Here is a 13510-nt window from a genome sequence, read left to right on the forward strand (position 1 = left end):
TGGAAAGCAATAAATGCTCACATTTGAGATTCTGGCACCAGAAAATGTTGACATTTTTGTTACACGAATCACTAAATAACAATTATACTAAAGAGAAAAATTGGGCTGAATCTTCATGTCAAATACACCCTGGTCTTTAAGCTGCAAAAAATGTAACATTGCCCACTAGGGGGGAGCATGTAAACACAACACAGACAAAGTATCACAATTATTTGCATTTATGTACACAACTAATACCAAACAAATGCCTATTTACACATTCAAAGGACATATACCAATACTAGCCTTTGTGTTGAGTCAATTAGCCAGCTATGTGGCTCTTTAGCAGCTAAATGCTCCGCTATTTTCAACAGCTAGTTGCTAACTTTGTCTAAGCGGATATTCTAAAGTAAGTTTGACCATTTTTTTTTTTCACTTAACAAATCTGGCCGTTCTCTCTGCGAGAAAAGTTGATAAAAACATAGTTTGCGGGCCGAAGACCAAAACAATGAGCCTAAATAAGCTAAAGTAAAGACAAGGGAAACTGCAAGGCTGGTGAAAGATCTGTGAATTTGTCTCTACAATCAACATCTTTCACATTACATATAATCATTTGATCCATTGTTGCTTGGAGCAGCTTTAATCTATCAATGTGACATTTTTAAAATCTACTGGCTCGAGATCATCAGTAACCATTAACAGAGATTAAACCAGACAGCAGTTAACTGGGCACGCATGCAAAACTGTAAATCAATCATTCAATCAAGCACAATCATGGCAACATTAATATTTAAGCAGGCGCAGTAATTACATGTAAATGGAATAATTACATTTTGATTACATGTAACCACCTCAGTGAGTCCGCCGGGCGTCCAGAGCAGCACGCCTCTCTCTGCTTGGTTAACAGTGAAACCTCTGCTCTCTGCTACATAACAGGAGGAGCGCGACACACACTGCATTTCCCTCTCTGAATTACAGAAGCAGACTTCAGTTATGCTAACATTACACATATCAATGTGCATGAGTGTGTGTTGAAGACACTTAAACGGAGCAGCATTACTGCTGTCATCGCTCTCTAATCGTAAATCTTGCACAGTCATGTCACACTGCTTGCTGGAGTACTCATGTCTGATAGCACTGTATAAATGGCTGATCGTATCACATAAGTGTGACGCGTTCATTTCATACACACACAGGATGGTGGCGTATTGAAAGGGTCACAGAGGTCCTTCCTCTGAATAGGAAATTGTTTGAGGCTGATCAGGTTAATCTAGTTTTACTCAAGTGTTAATAGAAGGTTGGGTCACTTGTAATCTATTGCAGCTGCTCTCTGAGAACAGGGTTACATGTGTCACTGATAAGGAGAGAGCAAGACCAAAGCAAATATTTAGGATGCCGCCAGGAAATATTTGCTTAAAAATCCCATTTCCCAACTTCTGTGCATTACAGGATTTATGAACCCTGCTGCCTTCAGGTTCTGCACACGCTCAGCGCACACAGTTGATCTACCACAGCCCCTCCGCTAATACAATTAAGCACAACTTCATTTATGTATGAAGATGAGCGTGGGTCAAAGGCTGAACCTGGCCAAACATGCATTTTTCAGATGTGATCTGACTAAAGTTGACCGGTACTGTCAAATTTGAGAGCTAAACCCAAACTCAGTTTGAAGGCTGTATTAATGCCGTACTTAAAGGCTAAAATAAATAGTTCATGAGGTTGAACTAAAAGCCATTCTACTGCGCAATGTTTCATCTTCATTTTATTGATAAATTGAAAACACCAAAACCATAACCTGACCTGAGCCCCAAAGCTTTTTCCCTAAACTGACCCCTTTTTCTGTTTTTTACTAAAAGAAAACCCTAAAAACTTGAAAGCATCTTGTTTGTTGGAGCATTTTGCTGTGTACTCTCTCATATTACAAGTTTTTGCAGTTTTGTTGGTATCTTAAAATGGTTCACACTGTTTGAATCATGAGGCTTTGTGCTTTCAAAAAGAAATATTTTGTGCCTTTTGAGTCCAAATAGCCTGATGCCTGATCTTTTTATTAGGGACGTTGAGCGTGTAAGTGGGTTGAGCAACAAATGGTCCAGACATTTTGTTTGGACAAGTTGGGGGAAGGTAGCAGAAATCGTATAAAAAGTTTGTCCAATGCGAGCACAATATGAACTACAACAACAGAGCTCTTAAAGCCAGATTTTGACATAGGGCCCTTTTTTTTCAAGAGGGGCTGTACGATTTGGTAACAAAGAAGGAACGGCTTCAGCTGATGTTATATTTTTGTGGGAAGAATTCTCAGTTAAACTGCAACTAAATGAACTAGCAAACAACACGTTAGGATCCCGGAACAGTTACTTCTATTGCGCAGATGGTAAACCAGCCTTCCCTAAAAACTGTTGAGAAAGTCCCATTTAAAAAGAAGACAAGAACAAACGTAAACAAATATTTAGGGCTATGGTTTGAATCCAAAACTGAAAACACACAGACGCCACAACACATCTTGTGTCGCGTGTCAACGGTTGCACCAATAGTATGCTCCACGCAGCAATATGTGAAGACCACAAACCGCATAGAAAAAATGACATGATGGCGAATTGTCCTGGTTAACACCCATCTGTCCTCATCTTTAGTGAGACTGCAGCGTAAAGAGATGAGGAAGTCGAGCTGCAACAGGTGTAGAGTTGAAGATGAACTGCTATGGAAGCTGCAAAGAACAGAAAAGCTCTTTCTCTTTTGGAAAAACGTTTTTTTTTCATGCTCGGCAACACTGAAAATAGGACCGTGCCGTGAAGTGTCGCTGGGTGGTGTGTCCACACACGCCTGGCCGCCATGCAAAAATACACAAGCAGTGGCCAGGTGCACCGGCAGCCTGAAGAGCTTTAAAGCAATGCTGGATTACTGACCAAACGACACCCAGAACCCAAGTCCCCACAGTACCTGTGTGGAAATTACTTGACAGTACTTTCATTCATTTCAAATGTGTTTAGCAATATGCATCACAGAAGCACCACAGAAAGTGATGGTATTGATGATGAAGGTATTTGTAGAAGGGCCTAATTTCAAAATCTTGAATGTTTCAGTTGATATTGTGCTCACAGCTTACCTGTTCTTAAGCAGTTGGCTGTTCAATTCAGCATAAAGCACAGAACTTTTAGGTTTGTTTTTGCCCTAACGTCCACAATGATGTTAATCCAACTATGTGTACACACTAAACTAAATGTTTTACTGCTATTTTACTGCTATTTTATTGCTTTCTATTATTCTATTATTATCTTATTGCTTCCTGTATGCTGCTGTAGCGAAAAAAAAATTCCCCTCAGGGATTAATAAAGTAACTACCAAACCTAACCTAACCTAAAAGACAAGCACAAAACTCAACACTATAAACAGAATACAACCCTATAAAATGGGCTCAAAAGCAAGACTTTGAGACAGAAGAAAACAGATAGATTCAAAGTCTCTAAGAACCACCAGAGAAATGATGCAATATTCTCGGTGCCATCTGTGTGTGTCTGTGTCTCATTTACAGACAAATGAGGCACTTTTAAACAGAACTGCATCTACTACAGCTGTAAGTGCTTTGGAATGATTGCACACTTCTCTTTTACACGTTTCATGGAAACTCTTGGAAACTGAACAGCTAAAATAAATCACCTGCCCACCTTCCACCTCTGCTAAATATGACAGCTCGGTAACATCCTAGTTCAAGGAGCAGGGAGGATGTCGTAACGCTGAATGACACAATTCCACCCGGATAGAAAACACTCTGCAGAGGGGCTCGAATTAAAACACAAATCTCGGAATAAGAAATGACAGTTTGGGATGACGTGAACGTAATTGAGAATGAGTTGTGCGAAAGTTATAATTGATGGAGTATAGGTACACTCACATCAGTGAGGAAAAGCAAATGGATTGCAGCAGTCTGCAGCTAAATGATTCAAATCATACGTGTGAAAAGCTGCTGTCACAACACAACACAATGCAGAAAAGTCCAAAAACACAGACATATGCATATACGCAGATCCAGAAACAGCTATTATAAATCAACCAAAAGTAATAGTAGCCTATATGCTTCAAAGTCATCTCTGAATCGTTTATCCACACATGGAGCCACACTATAGGAATGCCAATTAAAAGTCCTGTCATATCTCTCAGATAGACCGGGGACAGAGCGAAGGAAGGGGCGAACGAGCTAGAGAGAGAGAGAGAGAGAGAGCGAGAGCTTCACCACAAAATACAGATTTATACATTTGAATCTTATCGAAGAAGAAGAAAAGAGAACACTTTCACAAAGGTACCTACGTTCACTCATAACATATGAATATATGAATGCAGTCACTCACTGGGTCACTCAAAAACACATATACACACACACACACACACACACACACACACACACACACACACACACACACACACACGAGTCCCATGGCTGCAAGATAAGAGAGGAGAGTGTTCTGGGGAGAAAGCTTTCTCATTGGTGTGCAAGGCTGCACATGTTCCAACCCTCCCTTATATCCCCTGTGTGTGTGCATGTGTGTGATTGTGTGTGCGTGCAAGCACTCCCTCGCTTTCCTTCACTGCCACTAAAAAGACACAGAGGACCTATTGTGCCCAAGGAAGGAAAATCACTCCATTTTCAGAGAAGGAGAGGAATGAACAGCTCTCCCGACCTCTCTCTCTCTCTCTCTCTTTCTTCCCCCATCCCATTCACACAGCAGCTGAAATGGCAAAGCTTGTTAAAAAGGAAGCCCGCATGACAGCATTCACAGCTTTGCTTACCACAGCATCTCCCCTGCTCATCGTGTGCCTTTGCACCAGAAAGCACGGATGAAAGCAAATCGAAACAGCGTCTATAAAAAAGTTACAGCACTGAGGGGCCACAAGTGAATGCATAAGGAGAAAAACGAAGAAGCGAACAGGTAGAGAAAATACGAGGATTTGGACTAAATTAGGTGTTTCATGCAGCAGCAACAGCAAAACAACATTAAAGAGGACACTTTTTCTTTTTTTTTCAGGTGTTCAGAGCGGCAGCGTTTTCGCTCAAAAACACAATTCTGCTGCAAATGATATTATCCCAAAACTCTGCTTACAGGGTGAAAGTGAGGATCCTGCCTGGTAATACTAGCTTATTGAAACAATCTATCATCTAAGAATTGTGAACCGATGGGGATTCGCTGATGTAAGTGGCCCAGTTCTTTCCAGATGGATATGAATGTACGGCAGCAGACAGTCTGGGACAGCAGGTGTGATGATGAAGAAAAACACCTTCATTATCAGTCATTTCAAGATGAAGGATGATTCTTGGTTCAGATCAATTGTAAACAATAAACAGTTGTTTTCGGTTTGCAGAAAGAGAAAGACCACAATGAATTGCACAAAGGAAGTGGATGGTAACAGCTGGAAACAATTAAAAAAGTTGCTGTTTGATTGATACACATTATACACATTACAAAGAAATAGTTGTATATCATCTGGTTAAACTGTTGCCTTGTTGCTTGATCGTACAGCTGTTCACATCTCACAGCCCGTTGGACTTTGTTTGCAGCAATATTGTAATGTTCCCAGGTCAATGCCATCAAATTGGTCAGTGCAAACAATGTCATAACAAATTGAAACGATGAGAACTATGGAAATAGTGATAATAAGCACACTTCGTACCACCATACCAATACAGCACCATTTCGCTCACAGGAAGCCACAACAAACCAAATTTACTAAAACATTACTTATTCTTCTGTCAACCAACAACCACATGCCATTTTATTTTAATTATAGGTCCACTCTCTAACTTTCTTTTGGTGTTTTAAACCAAATTTCACTTTCGTCAGATGGATATTTTTCAAAGCGAGCCTGAAAGCTGTAGCAAAATAAGCAAACAATGTTTATTTCGACGGCTGTTTTCCAGTTGATATATCCCTTCAATGCAACCAGACTATGTAGTGATCAACACAAAAGCTGAAACCAGCAAACACAACCAGCCTGCATGCAATATGCATGACTCTCCCAATGCCCTTAAGCTTAGTCAGACCTATTTTGTTAGAAAAGATGTCCAGCAAAAACAGAAAAAGTCAAACTTTCTACTTAACCAAAACCTTCAAGAAAGCACAACAGTTTGATAGTCTCATCTCACAGAAGTGAAAACTCGCTAATCTCCTTTGCATAAAACTCTGCAGGTCCCAGCCGTCAGATTGGAACGCAGCCCTGTTGCCAGCAACATTTCAGCACCTTGGACAGCAACACAATAGCCAGCAGAGATCCAGCGGACAGGGCATAAAGAAAAAAAAAAGAACCACATGAGGACAAAAGACAGAGGAGGAGGTGGAGGAGAGTGGCGGGCCGGGGACATACAAAAGGGAGAAGTGGGGGGGAAGAGAAGAATTTGGCCGCTGGGAGGCCATTCACAGAGAATACAAAGAGCCAATGTCAACTTGAGTTGAAGGACAGAAAACAGAATTAGCATTAGAGCGGGTTGCACAGTTCATCTATGTCACACGGCAGGGAGAGAGAGGAACGGGCCTCTGAATGCACAGCGGATAACGACACAAACACATATGCACAAACTATATTCAAAAGCTGGCTTGCAAAAAAAACACTATCATGTAAAATCCGTTCTGTTTTTGCCGCAGACTGCATTGTCTTTTACTGACTATACACAAGAGCAATACAATACTGTCAACTGCCATGATAATGTCACTTCTTCTCACGCAGTGTCCATTAATCAGCATTTTTAATCTAACATCTGGTGTCATTTTGGAATGGCAATACATGAAGAACTGCTGTGTTTCTTAAGAACCGGTTTCTGTGTGCTGCAGACTACCCTCCATTTTCAGCATCGGCTCATTTTATTTTACAGCTTATCCACAAGGGGCTTCACTACTGGTAATTGCTATACTAATGACAATTCTTCACTCCTGCAAGATTACAACACTCAAGAAACTGTTAAAAAAAAAAAAATGGCACACTTTTCTATCTACATGCCTCTCTTGGGGGCCAGCTTTTCCAGACAATCATTTTCCAACCCTCTGATATTCTGACACATCCTCGTTCCTGCTGCAGAAAATATTGACTCGCCACATCAAGTTAGTGTTGTCTGTGCACAACAAGGATGAATGAGGGTTTTCTACAGGGAGAAGTGGGAATGTGGAGAAAATGTTGAAATGCTGTGTCAGATCAGAGGAAGAGGTAAAGAGTGGCTATCATTCAACGGAGGGGAAAAAAAAACAAAAAACTGTAGTCAATCATTAGAGGGCCCATCACATTTCATTAGAGAGAGAGCAGGAGGAGCTGCAGGCGGCCTCTATTTTCATTTTCTCTGGCTCTCACCACACACACAGCAGTCCACAGCACACGGCAACATCCACAAATAATCAAGACCAGTCTAAACAAAAATGTACCTCAAGCTCAGGATCTTGACAAAGTGCTTCAGTGAAAATTTAATGGCGCATTTTCGCCGCGCTGTATTGCTCCTCTATAGCATACAATATTCTCTATAAGTTGTACATCTCCAAAGACACTTCATAATGAAAGCAAAATAACATGATTCTCCCTGTCAAGAACTAAGATATCATTTCACACTCAGTCTCAAGTTCTTTTGTTTTTTTTTCCTTTTTTTCTTTTCAAACGGACAAATAAATCTTCTATTTTACACAAAGGTTTGATTCTTTAAAATACAGCACATTCAAAAACAAAATAAGGAACAGTTCCATTTTGCAGAGAGCATTGTTGATAAAATAGTTGAGTGCAAAGGCACTTTCTGGAGTAGGTATAGTAAGAGTTTGCCGCTTGTTGGGTTTCCAAAAGATTTTTCTTTTATGGTTTTACACTCACCATTTATCTGTGTAGGCTTAGTATGTACAGGAATGTCAATTGGTGGCATTTCCTCCTCTACAGAGAATAATTACTGTATACGTTTCTGTTTGTCATAGGGGGAAAAAAATACAGTTTTATGAAAAGCACAAAGTCCTGCCCATTATATATACCTGCCGTCGTCAAAGTCTTTTAGAATTTCATTTTCCAAAAAACGATGAAATAATTTATACCTTCCAGGAGAAAAAAATAGAACTGCATAATAATATACTTCTTATATTCCTTTTATACATCTTGAAAAGAAAAAAAAAGGAAGAGAGAAAAAAGATCATCAAAGGCTTCGGTTTGCTTCCAGTCCATCATGTAGGATTGAACACAGATAGATAAGATAGATATATAGAGAGGGCGATTATTACAGTAACTGCGTGATTATTATGAATGCTGCACAAAACCTGGGGGGAGGGGGGGCAATGTTGCTTTTTTACAGTTGGCTCATCGCAGTCTGTTTCTCCAGAACTTCCAAGTAGTCTGGCTCTGTTTTTAGCTTCCCAGGCAGCAGAAGTGGGTGCTCATTGTTTTTGAAAGGGTGTTCAGGCCCGAAGTATTTCCTGGGGGTCCCGTACAGCACAGTTTTGTTCAGTCTGTCCTGGTTGGTGACATGCCGCCGGGCCGTTGCGACTTCGTAGGGGGGCACGATGCAAGGTCTCTTAGGCAAAGTGCAAAAGTTGTAATTGAAAGGAGGGATTCCCGAGGCAGTGGGGAGCTCTTTGTTGGGCCTCTCCCCTAAGTTTTGATACAACATCTCAGGAGGCTCTGGGGTGGTCAAACCACACGACGTGGGAGATTTATCCATAAAATCCACTGTGCTGATTGTGTAGGCCCCTGGGCTGCGGGTAAGGATGTCGTCCTTCTTTGCATCCAGGGGCCCAAAGCTGAGCTCCTTTAGGTTGCGGTAATACGCCACCTGTTCGCCATCCTTCTGCATGTAAATGGGGTTTTGGCACATGGAGCCCACGGGTGGGGGGATGTAGTTATAAACGTGGCTTTCAGAGCTTTTGTCTTGGGTTGGTTCAGGTGTGTAGGAGCCGTATTGCACTTGGAAAGAGTTGAGATCTAAGTTGTTGGCGCCCGTGGGGACGTGTTCCACCCCTTTTCGCCGTTTTAGAACAAACACAAAGAGGCCTGCACCAAAGCAGACTGACAGGATGAAAACAACAAGGAGCCCGAGGATCAGGACTGAAAGTGGAACCTCGGGGTGTAACTCCGGGGTGTGGAAACGGGATTCAGTGGGGCTGACTGAGCTAAAAGAAGAGGAAGAAGAGGAAGGGGGGGTGGTGGCTTCTGTACCTGGGCTTATTAACGTTGGGGCTTTTGTAGGAGGGGGATGTTGAGGTGGGGGCACCTCACTGGGTTCGGTGCAGATGGCCTCGTTGCGAAGCGAGCGCAGCAGGCGTCCTGCATGTTTTGAGGGTGAATCGCAGGTGATTTCATTGACCACCACGCTGGTACTGGACAGCTCCATCCAGTTTTTGAGTGCCACGATGTCACAGGTGCAGTCCCACGGGTTCTCCTGCAGGTCAATCTGAATAAATGCTGAAAGCTGGTCGAGAACACCTCGAACCGGAAGGTAGGAGAAGTGATTATTCCTCAGGTTGAGTCGTGTTAGCATGGTGCCTCCAAAGACATTGTCAGGGAGCGATCTCAACAGGTTGTTGTTCAGAAACAGCAGCTGAAGGTTATGCAAAGAATTGAATGTTTGCGGTAAAATGTCCTTGATGATGTTATATTCCAGATACAGATACTGGAGTGATTGCAGGCCAGCGAAAAGAGACTGAGAAAGGGATTCAATGTAATTCCCATTCAGATAGAGCCGTCTGAGGTTTGTTAGATTCTCAAACGCACCTTCCTGAATCACGGCTATCCTGTTATTCCCTAAATGGAGCAGCTCCAGCGAGCTGTACTCAGTCAGATCAGTTCTGTAAATCACTTGTAAGTAGTTCCCAGTCAGGTGGAGCTTCTTTGGGTAGGAGGGCTTGGGGTTAAGCTCACTAATGTTATGCAATTTCCGCTCTTGGCAATTGATGTTCAGTCCACTGTCAGGGTTCTGTGATGTACAAACACACACACTGGGACACAACATGGGCACAGGGGAACGTGTTTGGTAAACCATTATCGGCCCAAATACATGTTTGTCCTTTGAGATGCGAGGGGTGGGCCTGTAGCGCATTTTGGGTGGGCGGGAAGCTTTAGGGGCACGGGTGGGGGTAATAATGCCAGGGTGGTAGGTCGGGGCCAGGGCCCCTTGGAAGTGAGAGTCAGAGGGGGGGTGAACGCGCTCACCAGCATTCCTGCGCGGGCACAGATCCTGCTTTATGAGCTGGGTGATGTCTTTGCCGTGCAGCCTGAACGGCGTCTCGCACACTATGTCCCCCACAAACACAGAGATAGTGTCCAACCAGGATTTGAGGGGGATCAGATCACAGGTGCAGTTCCACGGGTTCTCCTCCAGCTGGATCTCCATGATGCCGCCTATGTGCTCCAGAACACCGGCAAACGGCAGCATCTTGAGCCGGTTGCCACGTAAATCCAAGTGAGTGAGGAGCACAAAGCGGAAAATATTAGGAGGCAAAGACAACAGCAGGTTGTCATTGAGGATCAACACTTTGAGTTTATTCAGCTTACTGAAAGCGCCAGACTCTATGGCACTGATGTAATTATAGTCTGCCTGTAAATACTCCAAACTCTCCAGTCCTGCAAAGGTGTCCTCTTTAATCACTTCTAGGTTGTTGTTGTTCAAGTGGAGCCGCTTCAGGAAGCGGAGCCCGTTAAAAGCGCCGGTTCGGATCTCCTGCAAGCCGTTATTCCCCAGATGCAGTGAGGTGACATTGCCATAATTGACAAACTCATTGGCGCTGAGCCGTGACAGGAAGTTTCCATTGAGAAAAAGCTGGGAGATTTTATTTGGGGGCGCCTGAAACTGACTGACGGTGGTAAATCCTTTATTCTCACAGTTGATGTTCAGTATGTTCTCTCTTTCCTCGCAGCCGCAGCGCGTCTTGCAGATGTCTTTGGAGGCTGAAGTTTTGCGGCTCTCCGTTTCGGACGGTGACAGGCTGGTGACCGTGAGGACGCTCAGAAAGAGGACGCCGCTCAGCATTTTTACAGCCAAAAAAGGTCGCTGAAATATAGATCCAGCATCTAACTTTGCAGCGTGAGCCTTGGATGGACAGGGAAAAAAAGCTGAGGGAATGAGTTCTCACTGTAGGGAGAAGGAAAAAGGAGGTAAAGGCGCTCACACAGACATAAACACACACATACGCACACAAGCACACAGGCGCGCAGAAAATAGGCGCACCGCCGCTATTTGGTGTTAAATGGGACCGCGACGCACAGGGGATGCACAGATCTCTCCATTGACCTTCACTTTGAATTCCAAAATTTCCAAAATCCTTCCAAAAAAATAAGTAAAGAGGAAAAAAAAAAATCAATCCTGGAAAAGAAAAAAAGCGAAACAACCGCGCACCCTGCGTGGTGGATGGACTTGGCACATTGTCAGAGGGAGAGGAGAATCGGTGACAGTAAAACCCGCTTACTGCAGCCCCCTTTTTTTTTTTTTTTCCTTTTAGAGAACACCGATTTATTCAGTGCTTTCACGCAGATCGCCAGCAGCTGCAGCCAAATATTCAGAGGGAGACATGGGCTGCGAAACGCTCCCTCTCTTCCACTCCACACAGAAAAAGCGCATTTTAGTCCAGGCTAGAAGAAATCACTTTTCCAGAAATAGTGCGCAAAGACGCACCATGACGCACAGCCGGCTCTCCTTATCACCTTCTCCAAAGGAAAGGAGCGAGGTAAAAGTAAATTCTGGTGGAGAGGAAAAGAGAAAAAGAGGAACACGGTGAGAGAAAGAGCGCGCGAGAGGAGATATATATTCCCGGAACTGAGGCATAACTACAGCAGCCTGTGCCGTTGGTCGTCCTCCTCCTCCGCTCCGCACACTGAGAGCAGTACTGAGCGTCTGCTGCTGCTGCCCGAGTGTGTTTGTGTGCGTGTGAGTGAGTGTATGTGTGTGTGACGGAGAGAGAGAGAGAGAGAGAGAGAAAGAGAGAGAGAGAGAGAGAGAGAGAGAGAGAGAGAGGAGCCCAGGGGCCGTTACGTCACCGACACGGTCAACATTAACACACACACACATACATTCACAAGCTCTTGAAATAAAGAAACTACCACGTTGCAAAACCATCCGTTTGTTCCTCAAATCGACTCCAGTTTTATGTTAGACACAACAGCTATAAAACTATTAGGTCAGGATAGGAAACTCTGTTTTCCAAAGTCTGAAATCAGTTTTCAGATTGAAAGCAGTTATATGGTGTCACTAACAAATGATCAGTTTGAGTATTTTAACTGCATTTCAGTGCATTCCCAATTTTGCATGTACAATAAATAACTATAACTCCATAATAAATCATAGTGCCTGACAGGAACCCAGTTTGCATAAAATGCGCTTGATCAGCATCACAACAGCAAATAACAGTGATGAATCTGCACACCTGCATAGCTGCGACTTATCATTATCAAACAAAAGTAATGACAGAAACATAGTTAGATGAATTACATTGCTGCCTCTCTGGTGATCAGTTTATGAGAAGCTGTTTTTCCTTCTTTTTTTTTCTTTTATCCATGACACCACTAGGCGGCAGGAAAGGTCCCTTTTCAATCTGTTAGTGTCTCATTATTTTTCTCAATACCACTATTTCCCTGTTTCTTCCATCTTTATCTGTCACTGACACAGTTACACACCCTCATCATGTCAGCTCATAGACATGTCATTATTATCAGAAAGAATTACACTCAGGAAGCAGACTGAAAAACACGTTTTATATAATGGAACATTTTCCTATTGTATCTGAGCGGACACAAAATACTCAGAAATAAATAGAAAACAGTAAAATCGATTCATATTCATCGATGTAAAACGTTGCATCTACATGTAAGGATACAGTAAGGATTGACCTGACTAAAACACATGACCAAAGGTGGATGACATTTTACAGACACATATTTGACAATAGGGTAAATTTAGGAAAGTCCCTGTGTTGTTTCAAAGCTTTCTTTGCTGCAAACTTAAAGTTCCATCTTCTTTGGAATTTAGTTATAAGAAGAGAAGGTCTTCCTCAGATGACCTCAGGGCTGCCGGTGTGGTGTATAATAGCCTGAGTAATTCCCTTATGGAACGTAAAGCAACACCTTGGCATGACTGATATGTGGTTTGTGAGGTGGTACCTTAAGTCAGGTCTATGAAAGTAGAAGTCAGAGTAAAGGAGCCAGGATAGGAGTGCTATGGGACCTGTGGAGGACTCAGTCGGGAGCCTGGAGGCAGCAGCTGCAGTTGCCTTATTGCAGGCTGACTGACGACTGTCAACAGGCTGTGACAGAAGGCCAGGCGTGGACACACAGGGGTGATGATGATTTTCTCCATGTCAGGGTCTGACAGGGCTGGTCCAGCTCTGGTTATAGTCCCTGAGTTGGAAAAAAAAATACAGCTACTATATTAGCAGTATGATGTTTCACAGGTTTCCTGGAAGGTACTTGGGAGTTAATTCACCTGCAAGACCCACCTGCAAACTAAATGTATCATCCTAATGGTATCAGTGAGGGTAATAATGATAGAGAGTGATGCACATGATGATGACAATGACATCCATTTTTATTTTTTTTTCATTGA

At 43.0% G+C, this 13510-nt stretch overlaps 1 protein-coding gene across 1 annotated transcript; it reads right to left on the bottom strand.

The window, feature by feature from the left end:
• Nucleotides 1-202: 202 nt before the first annotated feature.
• On the bottom strand, nucleotides 203-11810 carry slitrk2 (SLIT and NTRK-like family, member 2). The gene has a single exon (XM_069171799.1). The coding sequence runs from the start codon at nucleotides 10943-10945 to the stop codon at nucleotides 8270-8272; it is 2676 nt and encodes an 891-aa protein (XP_069027900.1). The 5' UTR covers nucleotides 10946-11810; the 3' UTR covers nucleotides 203-8269.
• Between the last annotated feature and the right edge of the window lie 1700 nt (nucleotides 11811-13510).

The sequence above is a fragment of the Embiotoca jacksoni genome, unplaced genomic scaffold (assembly GCF_022577435.1).
Source record: "Embiotoca jacksoni isolate LCO1_2020_lvr unplaced genomic scaffold, fEmbJac1.0.p SCAF_5, whole genome shotgun sequence".
Taxonomy (NCBI): Eukaryota; Metazoa; Chordata; class Actinopteri; family Embiotocidae; genus Embiotoca; species Embiotoca jacksoni.